The sequence below is a fragment of the Anoplopoma fimbria genome, chromosome 14 (genome assembly GCF_027596085.1).
Source record: "Anoplopoma fimbria isolate UVic2021 breed Golden Eagle Sablefish chromosome 14, Afim_UVic_2022, whole genome shotgun sequence".
NCBI classification, from domain to species: domain Eukaryota; kingdom Metazoa; phylum Chordata; class Actinopteri; order Perciformes; family Anoplopomatidae; genus Anoplopoma; species Anoplopoma fimbria.
Genome location: NC_072462.1, coordinates 10,250,419 through 10,267,772, shown reverse-complemented (window position 1 = coordinate 10,267,772; position 17,354 = coordinate 10,250,419). Strand labels below are relative to the sequence as shown.

Sequence of the window (17,354 nt, the reverse complement as noted above, 5' to 3'; positions counted from 1 at the left end):
GCAAACTCTATTTTATTGATCCCATCTATGCAGGATAAAGTTTGAACACTATTTACTGTGTACCTGCGTGTGTTCTGGGCGTAGCACGGGCACTTCCTGTCACACCGGAGGCCGTAGTGTCCTTCAGGACACAGTCGGACGTTGCATGTCTCCCCCGTGTATCCTGGCTCACACAGACACATCCCGTTGGTATGGTAGCACTTGCCATTGTTCTCACAGCGACACATCTTCGCACAGCCAGCACCGTAAGTACCAACTGGACACTCGTCCTGGCACCTGTTCACAGAGAGAGACACAGCGGTACCCGTGGTCAATGGTTTGAAAAGGTGGAGGTGATCAAAAAACAGTTCTCCAAAGAGAATGAAATTCCTCTCTATGATGTTACCCTCATTGCAACAGTTTCTTTTTTAATTACTTTATGGAACATGTTTGTTCATATGGGACGAATATGCTTTTGGGCTACTGCCACCCATATTAAGTTGACAAACAGTGTTCATTGCCAATGCTTTTTTAAGATGGGAAAAAGGGATGTTAAGCAGGACTCTTGGTTAGGTGATCTGTGCACACAAAACAAACAAACAAACCCTGCACACGGTTAAATAACCTTTGTAAACAGTGCTAACATTTTAAAGTCAGACTTCCACATTGTGTATCTGGCTTTTAGAATAAAATGTAAGAATTTTGTTTAAAAAGTTTAAGTTCATGCAATGTTATACAGTAAGTCAAAGTCATACCAGCTAAATGGAAACATGGACTCATAACTTGTGCCAGAAAAATAGTAAACAACCTACTGAAATATCCCATGTGCGGTATTTAATAGCCTGCAAACAACTGAGTCACAGCCAATGTCAGCAATAAAAAAACATTTACTTGTGCTGTGAGTGGCTGATGGTCCCTCTCATGCAGAGTATGAATGTCACAGTATTCTATTTTCCTGACACTGATAATCAACTCAATGAAAAATGATATAATTTTAACATTAACACCCTCCTACTTTTATTCTGAAGGCTGCACCACCACGTGCTTAAGATCAGACATGGACATGAGCGAGTTAAGATGTCAAAGTCAAGCATGCTCATCCAGCCGCTGAACTCCATACTAGGCACTGCCTGCTAGGCTCACCAAACATTAGGAATCAACCACTGGGGACCATGAATATCCAGCTAATGACGATTCTAGATAGATATCCATATAGACAACTATCATCAATAACATCTATATTCATTCCAGATATATACGATTTAGAACTTTGCTGCACGTACCAACTAATTAACATATGTCACCATCCTTTGTCCGACGGTGAGTTGAGCAAAACACTACACACTGCTGACGGCAGTAAAAAGGCTCTGTGGTGGTTCCACAGCTCTCTCTTAATCACAGTCATCGCTGGAACACAGAGCTTCAGCTAATGTGGCTGCAGCAAAAGCAAAACAAACAGTTTGGAAACGCATGCAGAGGGTCCTCATTATCTCATTCATGGTTACCCAGTGCAAACATATCAGTCCAACCACCAAATCAAGCTGGGTTTGAAAATGGAAATGCCCTGCTCTGCTCCCGTCAATTAGAGCAGGCATGAAGAAGAAGAAGATTTACATACTTAATTGTGTTTTTTAGTACTTAAAGATATTCACTTTGCAGTTAATGTTGTTTTTTTCTGATATCGTAATGCCACATTTTATCATCCATATTCTTGCAAAGCACAGCCAAAAGCAGTGGTGTTCCTTCTTCCGAGGGACAGATATTTGTTCGGGTGTGGCACGGCCAACCCAGTCCTAAGCAGTGCCATACTGTGACGCTTGGCTTCCCTGAAACCCTCATTTACTCATGGAGGGGCTATTCCTGTCTCGTCCCTGGTCTGCTTAAGTATATGGTGTGTGCTCTCTGATATTGCTAATTATATGGGCCTAAAGCCCTGCGTGGCGCTCTGCTGAGTTCTGTCTGTGAAAACACCGACCGGGCTTTCTGTATTGGTTTTCCTCTCTGCTCTCTGGAGGATGTGGAAGAGTTAAGCAAATGCAGATGATCTGATTTGGATATTTATTTTTTTGTGTTTGCTTTACCATTCAGCATGTCATAATGAGGTCAACACAAGTTTTATTTTCTTCTTTAATAATAATAATAATTACCTGATATGTTTTGCATTTAACATCTTAAACTTCAAAGTAACTAGTAACTAAAGCTGTCAGATAAATGCAATGGAGTAGAAAATGTACAATAATTGCCTCTGAAATGTAGAGGTGTGTTAGTAGGTAAGTAAATTAGAAGTAGCTCCAAATTGAACCTAAGTTCCCTACAGTAATTGAGTAAACGTACCTATTTACTTTCCACCAATGAACACAAGTCTGAGTAGCTGGTCCTGAGTTTGATCCGCACTATGTGCAACTTTCCTCTTACAAGTGCAATGACTGTACTTTTGCATATAATATCCTAGTTTTTAATGTTATTTATCTATGCATAAACTTTTGTTCTTTATTTTTCTAATTTGAGACTTGGGACTGGATGAAACAAAATGTTGGTTTAATTAGGCATTTTTGCTGAGACTATTTTCAGTGGCGGATGAATCCATGCATAGCGCTTCAGAGAGCATTTCCAAAAGCATTTCCAAAATAAACTACAGTTTGTGTGGCTCATTCATATGTGTTTAATAGTTTTTGGGATAAAATTGGAGCTCTTTCGCACAGAGGAAGAAGGAAAACGTGCTGCATGATTATGACTATCAGCGCCCATGAGCTGTTATATCACCAACCTTAGCTGTAGCGTAGCTGCATATTTATCATTGTTTTTAGGGTGATGATTTGGGTGTTGCGTACAGCATTTTTTTCTGTTCTGATGTATTTAAAAACACAAAATTGTGTTAATGTAACTGTCACCTCATTTCTTCACTGTGGTGAAAACATCATTAAAACACCCACTAGAAAGATTAAAGGGACAAATCTTGCGACACCCTGAGCCCATCCTTATAGGGCACCCTTTACTTTGAAAGCACTTTCAGACAATGGTGGCTGCTGCTGCTGCGGCTCTCTGTATTTTGAATTGGCATATAAATGCTGGTGGAAAACTATGTGGAATTACAGGGACACATTACTCCTGTGTGTGATTGCTCGCTTGCTTTCCAAAAGCTAAAGTGGCATTCATTGTTTTATCCTAGAAGAGATTTCTGATTCAAATGCTGTGCTGTGAGATACGGTAGAATTATGATTGTTTCTGTTTTTGATTTCTATTATCTTTGTAGCATTTAACTTTTAAAAAACCCACACTATCTGCCTCTGGATGCAGATTTACGGTGCTGTTTATTATTATTATTCTTCTTCATACAAGCTAACTAGCTAGAGCTAGCCTTAGCTGGTAACGGTACCTGGTCGCAATATGGTCACTTCTGGTTCAGAAAAAAATTGAAAAATGCCAAACTGGTTGCTCCACAAACCAATTGGTGACGCCATGGGGACTACTTCTACAGTCTATGAACAAATGTAAAACTAGTCTACGAATGAGTAAAGGCTTGATATGAAAAAGACAGCACAGTCAGTGAATTTGAAGTAAAAGCTAAAGCCCAAATATAAAAATTCTTCAATAAATAACATCTATTCAAATAGTGAAAATGCCTTTGCGACTTTGAAAATACACATGAATGCTTTGAAAGGCCTGGCGTCCGAGTTTTCCACCGACTACTATATATGCAACATGCATTTGTGGGTCAGAGTCTGTGAAAGTAGTCCACCCACAAATGTTAGCAAAATGTCAGGCCATCAATGCCCAAAGATTTCACAATCTGTAAATAAATGCAAATGCAAAAAAATCTATGAACTTGAGGTGAGGTGTAAAATACTGATGTTTACTGAGTGCCTTGAAAGTAGGCTATATGACTACAACCCGCTGTATACTGTACGTACGGTGTATCGGCCCATCTTACTTTTTATCTGGCCCGCAAGATGTTGCCTGTAAAAAAAAAATTATAAAAAAAATAAAAAAAATATATGAATCATATTACACGTAAGTAAAGGTTGCTCCTACCGTTCTCCTGTGTACCCGGGGCTGCAGAGACACTGTCCAGTGGACAACACACAGAAGCCGTTGTTGTGACACTGACATTCTTGGGAACAGTTTTGTCCAAATCTCCCCTCTGGACATGGCTGGCCACACACTGTACCCTGCACACAGCAAAGAAAACAGGCACATACATGTTCATCATGTGAGCCTTTACACCTAAACACCTTGAATACATGTCTCTTTGTTTTCTGGGACTGCTGATTTGTGTGATTGTGAATTGTGATTGGATGTGTTGAAAAGAGTCTAACTCATTCTTCCTATTAATGGATACAGATTCTCTATTCTGTATTAGAAATCTATAACTTCAAAACCACTGTTCAGAGCTCCTTTCACATCACGACCTCAAGATAGTAATTCTAAGCGAATTCATACAGCAGTCCCTCACTCCTCCCTTTCCAGGGGACTAAGTTTAGCTGCTGAGTGCAAAACCGCTGTCATGCCATTCGCCTCATTCTGAGGACATGCATACCATAATACACTACTCTGAGAGCAATGTAAGTCAGACGGCGGCTGGTGGAACCACAATTTTGCACTCTAAAGCTTAAATTACCATTTCACTACGGTGGCCCTCAGGTAACATTTAAATGTGTGAGGCTCTCTCTCGAGCCGTGTTTGGTTTGTCATTTCTGGGCTCCTGTAAGTTAATATGAAGGGCTCATTCTAAGATGACAAAAACACAACAATTCTTAGCTTCAAGTGATTATACACTGATGAAAACATAAAAATATTATAATCCAAATCTGCTGATAGATCCCCCGAAAAGCTACACACTGGACCTTTTACTGTATTGAATACTTTAAAGGAGCTGCTTATTCATTATTACTCACATTGTTCGTCCTGTTCAGCTCAACTACTAGCATGTTTGAGGGTTACCCAGGTCTTTTACGCTTCCATTATTTTATTCTTACTCTGGTGCTAAATTTCTTTGATGCCCTTAGCACTTCTGACTTCTCTTACGTAGTTTATTAACAATAATGTTTATTCATTTTAGGTGATTTTGCTCATGTTATGTATTGTGCCACTAAACACTCTCAGTACCAAGCTCATTCTTCTAATGAGCTCAACCAAACAGTTGCGGCTGCATCGGCCTACCATCCATCCTGCAGGACAGGAGCACTCTCCAGTCACGTGGTGACACACTCCTCCATTCTGACATGGGCATCTCTCCTCACACTGCTGCCCATGTTTGCCTGGAGGACACAGGTCTTCACAGCTATGAAGAAAAACCAAAACAGTATCTGGTTATTATTTGCCACTTTTAAAGGTCACATATGGAAGTTTCGTTTATATAACAATCGTAAAACTTGCTCAAGGTGTGGTTAAGAGAGTATTGTGTAACTTTTATTTTTGGTTCCAAATTACATTTACATGGTAATAATAGTTGCAATTAACCATTAGTTCAGTATCAATTGATTTAGTATAATTTATGCCAGGAGAGTATGTATTTAGTTGTATGTTAGTGTGTGTGTGTGTGTGTGTGTGTGTGTGTGTGTGTGTGTGTGTGTGTGTGTGTGTGTGTGTGTGTGTGTGTGTGTGTTTGTGTGGGTGTGCATCTCTGTGTCTGTCCGTCCACAGCTAATCTAACACACTACTGGACCCATCAGCCTAATCAAATATTTGTGCTCATTTATGTCTGTATGCTCAATATCCTCTTTAGTTTGCAGTGACTCACATTTTTTTTAAATGTATTTTAATGTTTTAAGCCTTCGTTGGCTGCTGACTCTTCGCTCCTCTGAACCAGCCAGTAGGAGCAGTGACCGCTCAACAGCTTTGGTTGGACTCTTGTTTCTGGGTTTTAGAAATGGTTTCTCTCTAGATTTGCATGCCTAGGTAAGACAACTGCATGCATGTATGTAGTCTTTGTATGTATCTTATGTGTTTGTCACTATCTGCACTCTACTGCGTGCACTTTGCAAGTTGATTATATTTTCAATTACCTGATGACATTTGAATGTTTGAAATTATAAATAATTGGGAAAAGTCCAAGGTAACATAAGCAAATTGTGTGTGTCCAAAATGCTCCAAAAAGCTATTTAATTTAATTATATTAATTTACATCCCGAAAATCATAAATTCCTCATATGAGTTAATAGTCAAAATATCTATACAGTTTCCTTCATTGATCCGTCAGGCATAATCATACTTATCAGGGATTAACAAAGTTCTGTCTTTTTATTCTGTATAGTATTGTGTCACTTCACAATAACTAAACAGCGGCAAATCTCTGTCGTTTTCACCATTTGGACTGGATTTATTTGGCCTCTGTGTGGTTATAAAAGTTGTCATCCAATGAACATCGTTTATTCTAGTACAAAAAATATATAATTTAAATAATGTAATATAATGTGTTGCAGGTCCATAGAAAAAGGTGAGCTTGTACTCAAGGCAGTGGAGAAACTGGCTTTGGAAAGGCATTTTTCATGCATGTTATCATATCTAGCGAATTAGAATGCAAAACTGACTGCTTCCCAGGCATAACAGTTTTTTTTTAATGAGCTTTTACTTAAATGACACTATCGGGATCAGATTCTCAAACATTCTGTCCCCCGACTTACAAAGCTCCCGTGTATCCTGGTGAGCACGTGCATTCTCCGGTAACATGATGACAGGAAGCTCCGTTCTGGCACTGGCATTTCTGCTGGCAACCGTTTCCGTAGGTGCCCACTTCACACCGGGCCTCGCAGCGCCAGCCCCGGTACCCAGGAGTGCAGATACAGGCGCCCGTGATGGGGTTACACAGTGCGCTGTTCTGGCACTGACATCTGTTACTGCAGTGGGGACCCCAGTGGATACTGTCGCAAGCTGTGGGGAAGATGAAAGGAAAGAATCAAGGTTTAGTTCATCTTGTTTACATGCATCATGGCACCGGTCAGTTCTGGTTGTTGCCAAGCTTCAAGAGGGGATATTACATTATAAGAGCCGTTCTGAGGGGGGGCACCGGAGAACTGTTCTTATGATAGCTTACGAAATCTTATTTGTTAACTTTCGAGCTACACCGTTTAGGCAAAAAAAAAGACTTTGTGATTGTGGTTTGGGTTAAAATTATAGATGAACCGATACTGATACAGGATTTCTGTATCGGTGACACCTGGTTTAGATGTAAATATATATTGTATATTTACATCTATGTAGTTTTTTGTTATATTTTGTTTAACAAAGTTAAGAAAGCAATGATTAAGAGAAGCCTGATGTTGGCGTAGACATACAACAATGATTCCAGCTCTTTTACACTGTGAGGCATACAGCTTATTAATAAAACACTGGTAACTGACCGATTCCTAGTATCGGCCGATACCCAAGGCCCAGGGACCAAAGAAGTCAGATCGGTGCATCCCTAGTTAAAATAAATATGTCTGAAATACTTTGTGAAGTTTTGTTGACAAAAGTGATTGATCTTGGTTTGGCTTAAAGTAACAATGAAAGTGGTGTTACTTAAGTACGTAACGTGACGAATAAGTCAATGTTGATTTCTGGTTTCACACACAACATGAATAGCGGCCTCCTGGGTTAAAGTCATGTGTTTTATACTATTTCCTATGTCCTGGCTCATGATTACAACATATGTATTGTTTACGAATTATAATGTATTATTCTTTGTAGGTGTAGCTACAAACAGTGTATAAGACACCTGATCTATCACCAGACGGAGAAGACATAACATAAAGCTCTTGTAAGAATGTTCAACAATGTGCAATGATGATCTCAAAGTGGCTCCTGGACAACCTTTTACCACTGGTTTTGGATCTGCTTCCAAAGGAACCCAACTGTAAATACTGCATGAAGAATGCGGCTGGTGTTATGCATTATACTTTATAGGGGCAATAGTTGTTTATCTAGGTTATAGGTTCTACATTTTCCTTATTTATTGCCGTCATGTGGCAATGCTAATTTAGTCAGCCTCCAGACTCTTTATGATAAAAGCACTGGATAACACACAAGTATCCAGGGTAGTGAAATCATGCTCTTTGAGCTGAGGAAAACTTCTAAGACAAAAAAAAATATTTATTTAATGCTTTTATTGTCTTCTGACTTGGACTACTGCAATTCTCATAAGCTAGTCGCTCGCTACCAGCTCGTCCAAAATGTTGCTGTTGGGATTTAAACAAACTCTAGGAAATCCTCATTGCCTCCTTGCGTTGGTTTCCTTTGGATCAAGATTTTGCTGATAACTTTCAAGGCTTCACTTGGTCAAGCTCCAAGTGACATTGTTTACATGTTAATCCATTATGAGCAACAGTGCAGCCTGAACCAAATTTGAGATTGGACTATGAGCCGTGTGCCACCACATTATCAATCATCAAGCTCTTGAGGCTGAAACCGAAGCTGGCCTCTCATCACTCACATAAAAAACATCTGATTCAACAAGCAGCCAAACTCAATAACTTTAAATTACCGTGCGGCCAGGCAGGCTACGACCTGAACCCACCTCATTAACCTTGGGCTGTTGGGTTTCAGCCCTAATCAGACCACACCTTATATACATGAGCAAGCTCTGCCTCTGGCCCTCCCATCACCGCTCGCAAATGGAAGCTTCACCATGTGTAACCACAGTAAACTGGTAAAGCTGAGAGTGTGTTGTTTAGTTCTAGACGTCTTTCATCTTGTCACGTCACATCTCGCCACTGCCCAATCAAGGCCTGGCGATGACTGGGGGCTAAATAGGAGAGAGTCAGAAAGGTTTACAGTGACTGCCAGACCTTTCATTATGGGACTCTGCGTCATGGAAGTCTATATAAAGTTCAGGGGAAAGTGAGAAAGACAGAAATTGAAGGTTTAGATAAGGACTTTATAACGTACACAGTGTATTTTACTGTAGTGCTAGCGGTTTAACAGGTCATTATCCAGCATAGGGTGATTCCATTTTTTTTAACTGTCTCTTTTAATAGCTTTGGCCAATATATGCATTGGTGATGATACAATTGTACTAACCAAAGTATCTGATTGACTTATTTCAAGGCACCAATCAAAGCGCAAACTCAACAACCTCAAAAATCTGTCATATTTCTGCTCCAATGCTAGATATTTGCTTTAAACCTTGAACTACAGACACGCCTAAAAATAAATTGTGAACATCAACATACCAATATGTTGAAACTGCCCGGACCTGTACTGTCCAAGCCCAAACCGTTGACTTACATTGGGAAGTGATGTCTGGGAATCTGGGGAATCTTGAAGTAAATCAACACTATACTATAATAGCCCTTATTTAATCATTTGATCTTAAAAGTTGTAAAATGCAATAATAAACAGAACTACTATGCGTCCCTATTGTCTGCAAAGACTCTACTGTACATGGCATACACATCTATGTCCAACACACCGTTTTGATCATGTTGGAGCTGGCTGACTAAACTACAGTATTTGTACAGAAGGTCAGTAGATAGATGTTTAACAGACTTTGTTTTCTCGCTACATAAGTAACCTGTGGTCTGACTGCTCGTGTTTCTGATCCATCAGACGTCTTATAGTGATGTCACTGTGTTAACAAATCTCAGTACCTAACTTGGGCCTGACCTCAAGAATAGGAAAATTAATACAAAGGTTTATTTTTTATTTCGGTTGACCAATAAACTTCTGAGAAAACTTTATCCACTGATTAAGACGGTGAGAGGTTTGAAAGCACCGGAAAAATCTAGGGGAGCGTGAGTTAAGATTTTTGTTTCTTACTTGACTACTTTTTTTTCAAGGTTTACAAAGGTCAAGAATACAGTTCACTCTCCACAATCTTCTCATGTATGCATGGGTAATGTTGTGTTGCACAACAGATAATCTGAGAAATATCATTGTCATTTATCGCCAAGATGTGAACTGGTTGCCGAGAATCTTTGTCAACCCTCACTCCAAAAACGTTTTATCTTTAACTTCATCCACAATCAACAGCTGGCTATAGCTTTTCATGGCTTAATCTCTGATCCTAATAGTACACTGTGTCTGCTAAATAAATGTTATATGTGATCCTGCAGGCTGTGGCTGACCTCTGCAGCTGATTGTGGTTTCCCTGCTCTGAATAGTCAGAAATAGCAGCTGCAGTAAAAGGAAGTGATCGCAGTGACGTGTGTTTTATGGACAGATGTGACTTTCTTCCTGGATGTGTGAAGAGAACAGATTCACTGCCATTTCCTGAGCAACAGCAGCAGAGGTAGAAAACACAAAATTAAGTGAATAAATAAATACATTTTTGGAATCAAATGTTAAGACTACTACTAAAATTGAAGACATGCTAAGCCCACAACTAAATTCATAATAAATTCCATTTTTAAAGGGGGGTGATATTATACTCTTTACAGTATATGTCCAGTAAATATTCGCTTAACTCAATTCTTAAGTTTAATCATGCATGTAAAATAAGACACAGGACATCATTTTTTTTCACTGAAAGCAGCTGCCTGCTGCTGTTTGGAAACCAGGTAAATAATAGCAGAGTTGTCCATTTAGTTTTTTTCCTGGTCACCAGCATCTTTATTCCAAATGTTCAGACATTTTTTGGGGGATGCTCTGAGCGCTTCTTGTTGAAAATCAAATTGAGTCTTCAATGGAAAACTCACAATTTATTGAAAAATATAAAAAAAATATCTGCTACAATCCATAATTGTTGGCGTTTGGCCTTTCAAAACGACATTTTCACCTCAGCCTCGGCGCACACAAAGGGAGACACACACCTGTAACACACCCAAGCTTCATTACAAAACCTTAAGAGAAGATTTCCACTTGGTAAAGCTCTATCCGGTTGGTCAGATCTAGTTTGTGATGTGGTAGGTGATGATGACACTGATAACCTTGCATCACATGCATCAATGTGTTATTGACGTGAAATGGGAGAGGAGGGCAGTCAGACCATGTCAAGCACAATGTGATTAATGTGATTAATTACCATTATTATTGTTATTAGTCACATTACTATTAGTATTCCCTGTACTATTACGCTTACTGGCTTTGCTTCTACCCTGGAGTATTTGTGCTTTCTTGCCTCGCAGGTTTCCATAAATCACGGCTGTAACCCTGTTGCTGGACTGTGATCGTGCCTCCTCCTGTGGCCCAGCTGACACCTACTGCTACTACCATTATTATTATTAGTCACATTGCTATTACTATTCCCTGTACCATTACGCTTACTGGCTTTGCTTCTACCATAAAGCCCTTTTGCTTTCTCGCCTCGCAGGTTTCCATGAATCATTGTGGTACCTGGACCGTAGTCGTGCCTCCTGCCGTGAGCCAGGCCTCCCTACAAAGCCACTCACCTAAAACACATCTGATTTATCACCAAATATGACAAAAAATGCTTCTAAAATAAACTATGCTAGCTTCAAGTTTATCTTATTTATTATAGGTTTTGCTCACTAACATTATTGTTATAGGCCACAATTTTTCATAAAAACAGTGCCATAAAAATATTTCAGTTTAAATAACAATGAATTTCCTTTGAGCTCAATGTCCTCTGCTCTACTCCATTAACACAGCCTGGTGTTTATGTGCCCAGCCTGCTGAGTAACACAACCATCTCTAGCCATTCCACAATTCCCAAGTTGTTCAAGTGATTAACAGGCTCCTTTTATTCCTCCTGCATTAGCCTGCTTCACTCTGACCTGATTAAAAAAAAGCATAAAAGTACTTCCTTTTCCTCCGGCAGTCTAGCCCTGTGTGACAAACAGTGGGGAAGACTGAGGGGGGAGGTTTGGGGGACAAAGAGGAGGAGGAGATTAGAGATAATAAGATGCACACGTAAAAGCCCTCCCGCATTCAAAATCTGCCGTCCTGGTACCTTTGTGAAACCTGACCTAGATTTAAGAAGGGCCAAACTCCAGGAGCTCGGGGCTCCTCATCTGCTTGCAGAAGAACTGACCGTTCTCTCTCATCGGCCTATTCAAGATGAGCGAACAAAAAGAGACTACACTGTGCCAGAGTTCAGTCACAAGGCTGAGTCATTATCCACTGCAGCCAATAAAAGCTAGAAAGAGAAAACTTCTGCTTACATGATTCTTTTTTTTGTATCCATGCAGTCACAACTCATAAAAATAAAAATAAAAGCTCACACCTCACACGAGGGAGATCTCAGGAGAAAAAAGGGTCACTCAAGAAGAGAAGAGGCCTTGAGCCTGTACCTCGAGCTGCCAGTTGTTGAGAGTTGGCTGGGCTCTGACTGTCCACACTGGGGAGGGATTGGGTCCGGGATGTTTTTCCCCTCTATTTGGTGATTACCCAATCTACATGGCATGGCGCACTCATGGGAACAAAAAAAGGCTTTTCACACTGATACGGTAGATTCCCAGGGAGAAAAAACATCTGTAGAATTCCCCCGTTTTCAGCTGAAGGGAAATGTGTGTTCTCCTCCTGGTTTTTATTGTCAGTACAAATCATTATAATAATCTAATTTAGCAGTGTCTCCATGAGGAATCCGTGCTTTTACTGTAAATGTCCATCTTTAAACTTTTTCAACTATTATTGCACAGTGTAATACATTACACATTACACTGTGCAATAATAGTTAAAAAAGTTAAAATAGTTAAAATAGTTTTTTTTTTTTTTTGTTTTTTTTTCTGTCTGTAAATATAATATTTCAGTTATTGTTGTTTTTTCTACTGTTTTTTTTTTTATTATTTATGTTATTATTACTACTTACCCCATGTCCCCATGCAGGACACCCTGGCAGCTCTGTGCAGCTCCTTCAGCCACCGGCTGCTTCACCCCCGGTGTGTGAAGGAGAGGTACCGCAGGTCCTTCCTTCCTGCTGCTGTCAGGTTGCACAACCAACTCTGCTCCCAGCAGACCACATGACAATAATAATTTCATGACAATAAAAACCTGTGCAATACATTACACATTACACTGTGCAATAATAGTTAAAAAAGTTAAAATAGTTAAAATAGTTGTTTTTTTCTTTCTTCTCTGTCTGTAAATATAATATTTCAGTTATTGTTGTTTTTTTCTACTGTTTTTTTTATTGCTTATTTATAATACTTGTTTTATTTTATTTTTTATTTTTCATTTTTTATTTTTTATCTTGTCTTCTTCTACTATGTCTCTTGTGTGCACTTTACTCTACGCTGTTGTAAGCCTGCAAATTTCCCCACTGCGGGACTAATAAAGGATTATCTTATCTTATTATCTTATCTTATCTTATCTTATCTTATCTTATCTTATCATTTCTAGCAAAATAGAGAGGTGTATCCTCTCCACCAGTTTTACATATATATTACGGAAATTGTTTTGGACATCTTTCTGCCATTTCCGAAAGATTTCTTTATATTTTTCTTACATAGTATGATTTATTTTCTTCTCTTTTGAAACATTTCAATAATCAGACATTTGTGAATATTTTTTAAGACATTTTTGCGATTTTCATTATTCAGCAGTTTCTGTGGCCCAGTACTGCAATTAGAAATACCAGAGAGCTGAACATTTTCTGGGAATAAAGCATGGCATATTGGAGAAGATTGTTATTTTGTGGTTTTTTTGGTTGGAATCACAGAAAAAACTGTGATGTGATCAGGTGACAAAAGCATGACAAAGTGAAGAACTGTGGTCTATTGGGTAAAACACTCGAAAAAGAGAATCTTAAACAGAGACTCTATAAGATGTACAGTACATGTTGTTTTCATTTTTGCTATATTCTCACAGCTGAACTTAAACCCTCCTGAGCAGCTTGTGCTGTTATCATGTGTACTAAATCACAAGCTCCAGCGCCCCAGGTCATTTCCTACCACACAATTTTCTCCTCCTATTATTCATGCTTCTCCTTGAACACAGCCTTTCCCCATTTCCTGTTCTTGGCCCCCAAATTGATCCTCAGACATATTGTTGGGGCCCGCTGACCTGTTAAACACAGTCAATGCATCCAAGTCTCTGGCGGCTCTTGAGGAAATTAAAACATGTTACTGAAGGGGATGGTGAATGAGCAGAGGCTGAATGAAGAGACTGACCCAATGGAACTACATTTGCTGCTTTTCAAAGAAACACACACACACAGAGTTTTCCACATGACACATGACCACATGACACATGACAATAAAAACTTGTGCAATACAATACACTGTGCAATAATAGTTATAATAGTTTTTCTGTCTGTAAATATAATATTTCAGTTATTGTTGTTTTTCTACTGTTTTCTACTGTTTCTTATTGCTTATTTATAATACTTGTTTTTTTATTTCATTTTTATTTTTTATCTTGTCTTTCTTTTACTATGTCTCTTGTGTGCACTTTACTCTATGCTGCTGTAAGCCTGCAAATTTCCCCGCTGCGGGACTAATAAAGGATTATCTTATCTTATCTTATCTTATCTTATCTTATCTTATCCAACATTTCAAGTAAAAACATATGGCTTCATGCAATGCCATGTTACTGTTTGTAATGATATATGTTTCCTCCTAAAGCAACAAAAAAACACTTCATACATTCAAAATACTGAATATTGACTCATATTGTTCAGTGCCATTGAGCCTGTTCTCTCATTACTGTTTGAGAACATCCCCACTGGACCTGAACAACACCTCATTCAGTGGGAGAATCAGCATTATAATCAGTATCTATCTGTGGACTCGTGGGCTGATTTATTATCCCAGAGACACATACCAGTAGTAACTGGGAAGGAAGAGATTAAGATTAAGAAAAAAAAGCCCAGGAAGCACGTACGAGTCAACATATAGGATGATGCATAAAACCTAATGTTTAAAATTGTTTACTTTAGTAACAAAAGGTCAACATATGATATTGAATTGAGCTAGAACAACACTGTATTTAGACACAATGGGAAAGTTTAAAGTGCTTAACATAGTCACCTTAATGAGACCTTAAAGGTAGTGGTAAATGGAGACTTTTCTAGTCTCTCAACCAATCAAAGCGCTTTTACACTACATGTCATCATTCACCCATTCACACCCATTCACACACTGATTCACACAGGGGCTACCTGACCACCAAGACTATCTGCTATTTATTCACCGTAGGCACAGCCTACTGGAGCAATTTGACTGGGGACTTAGGGAGCCGGCGAGCAAACCGCTGACACTCTATACATTTATTTTATGGTTCAACAAGTTCCACATACAGAGCCAAACTGACAATGGATGTAAATACTGACAAGTATTGTGTGTGTTCTAAAGATTCACAAGTAGCGGGACAGTCAGGAGGTCACAGTGACCTTGACCTTTGACCACCATAATCTCAATATGTCATCCCTGAGCCCAGGCGGGCATTTGCACCAGATTTGAAGAAATTCCCTACAAGCGTTCCTGAGACATCTCGTTCATGAGAAGGGACCGGACGGACGGCTCTGACAGCTGCAGAGGCATAAAGAAGAAACTTTATTTTACAGTCCTTCAAAAGATTTAGGTCTTTATTATGAGTCAATGGGTTTGAAGCTGAGGGAGTCAGAAAGTATTTGGGTTAGGACAGCTGGACAGTCAGACAACACTGTTGAGAAAAATGTTGCATCCAACTTCTACTATAGAGCTGTGAAATTTGTGGGAACATGGCTTTGGGGAACTGCATGTCGACACAACTGAGTTAGAATAACCCCCAGGCCAAAAGAGACAGTAGGTTCAAAGAATATGGACAATATGAATTATTGTACAATGTGTGCAATGGTACCAACCAGTTTTTGTCATTGCTTAATGAAAAAGAAAAAAACTGAAAATGAAGCCATGACATCATGGTTCCAAAATCACACCTCTTATTTCAAATAATCAAGCATCACATTTCCAAAGTCGTTCTTTCATAAATTCCCAATGAACAATAGATCATTTTTTTTACAGTGTGTGAGAGCAGACAGACCGTCCAGGCCTAGTGGGGCCCAGAGGAACCCCAGGGCCCAGACACAACAATAAGCCCCTTTTATTACAGGCTGAAACCGAAGACAGCAGGGCCACACCCTGTGGGCTCCTCGTGCATATCGGTATATAGTCCTGCATGGAGACACATTCACAGGCTCATAAGCAAAAAGCAAAAATAACCTCCCTCAGACACTAAATGGACACTGTCGGCAAGTTTCCAGTGCTAACTTGATCAGCGTGGGAATATCTTCTCCACTGAGGAAATGGCTGATAGGAATTCTCCAGAGATTAGTACTGCACTTCCATTAAGAAAAGCAAACGTTCAACATCAAAGCGGCAGCAGAGGCTTTGCCTGATATCGGTAAGGATTGTCATCACATAACACGCCATCAGTCCACTGGATGGATCAAAGGTCTGGACCGAGGCAAGCTGAGGCTAAATGTGGATTTTCAGCCCCTAGTACGAGTCACACTCCAACAACACTTGATCCTAAATTTTGCATAATGCAACCAATGGCATCTCTTCTTCTGACCCTCCCTGGTAAACACCCACATCATTCAAACTCAATGCTTTTCATTACACTAACTAATGTTCATCGCATCCTCTCTCCTGCCGTAATCGTTCGCCCTATGCCATCATCGTGATTCTTCTAATCCTTTAAATGCATCTCAAGGAGCGAGGAGAGAGGATGCTTCTGGAGGAGCTCAGGAATAGGAAACACAGGTGTATCCCACGCGGAAGTCTTTTATCAAGTGGCATGACACAATGATGTGTCATTCCAATTCAGACTGACGCTATGGAACCAAGAATTTTCATCTGGCAGCCCCAGCTCCTCTGTCCTCGGGTCTCTTTATCACATCTATCATTCACATCCTCCCTCAGAGGAGCTAAGATGCAAGGAAGAGACGGCAGTGAGGAAAGTGAGGAGACACGATAGCATAATTAAAAGCACCCCACTTCCCAAAACTGAAAACTTAATCTGATGGCATCACAATGACATCATCGGGGAGTATTTTCTCAGGCTTGATAAGCTCCTTGAGAGCCACAGTAGACATTATGCAACTGTTTTTACAGGCTGAGTGAGTATAACTACTCATGAACAGTTAACTGGCCTGAATGTGTCAAATCTGCAGAGTGCCCTTTAACGACACCGGCACTTGAACTACATCTCCAGTGGTGATCTGATGCTATGCTAGTGCTTATAGTTAAATTAATCCTCAGAATTTATTCAACAATCCCGCCTTTTGCCAGTTCTAAAAGATCAAACTACCTTTCTCTATAAAACTTGCTCAAAGAGCATGGAAGGAGCTGCTTTACCAGAAGTACTTTCCCCACTGGAAATTGAAATCATGCTACAGGTTTTTTTAAACTAACCAGTACCGAGAGTACTAATGAGCCTCAGCCACAATTGCAATGTACAAAAGGCAACTGTATCTCACTACTACGTTTACATTGGACAATGTTATGACACGTTTTCCTAATTCTTGCTTTTTACCTCAAAGGACAGAGGGTGTCTTAAGCTGTAAAGATTGTAAAGCC

The 17,354-nt window shown here is 39.6% G+C and overlaps 1 protein-coding gene across 2 annotated transcripts in view; it reads right to left on the bottom strand.

Moving 5' to 3' along the window:
• The window catches only part of megf10 (multiple EGF-like-domains 10), a 48,025-nt gene that overhangs the window by 14,365 nt on the left and 16,306 nt on the right, over positions 1–17,354 (bottom strand). For both annotated transcript variants that reach the window (XM_054613184.1, XM_054613185.1), the window contains exons 5-8: positions 6,603–6,849; positions 5,140–5,260; positions 4,012–4,148; positions 64–276 (exon numbers count right to left, since the gene is read on the bottom strand). In XM_054613184.1, coding sequence (XP_054469159.1) covers positions 64–276; positions 4,012–4,148; positions 5,140–5,260; positions 6,603–6,849 — 718 coding nt within the window. The remainder of the gene's footprint in view (positions 1–63; positions 277–4,011; positions 4,149–5,139; positions 5,261–6,602; positions 6,850–17,354) is intronic.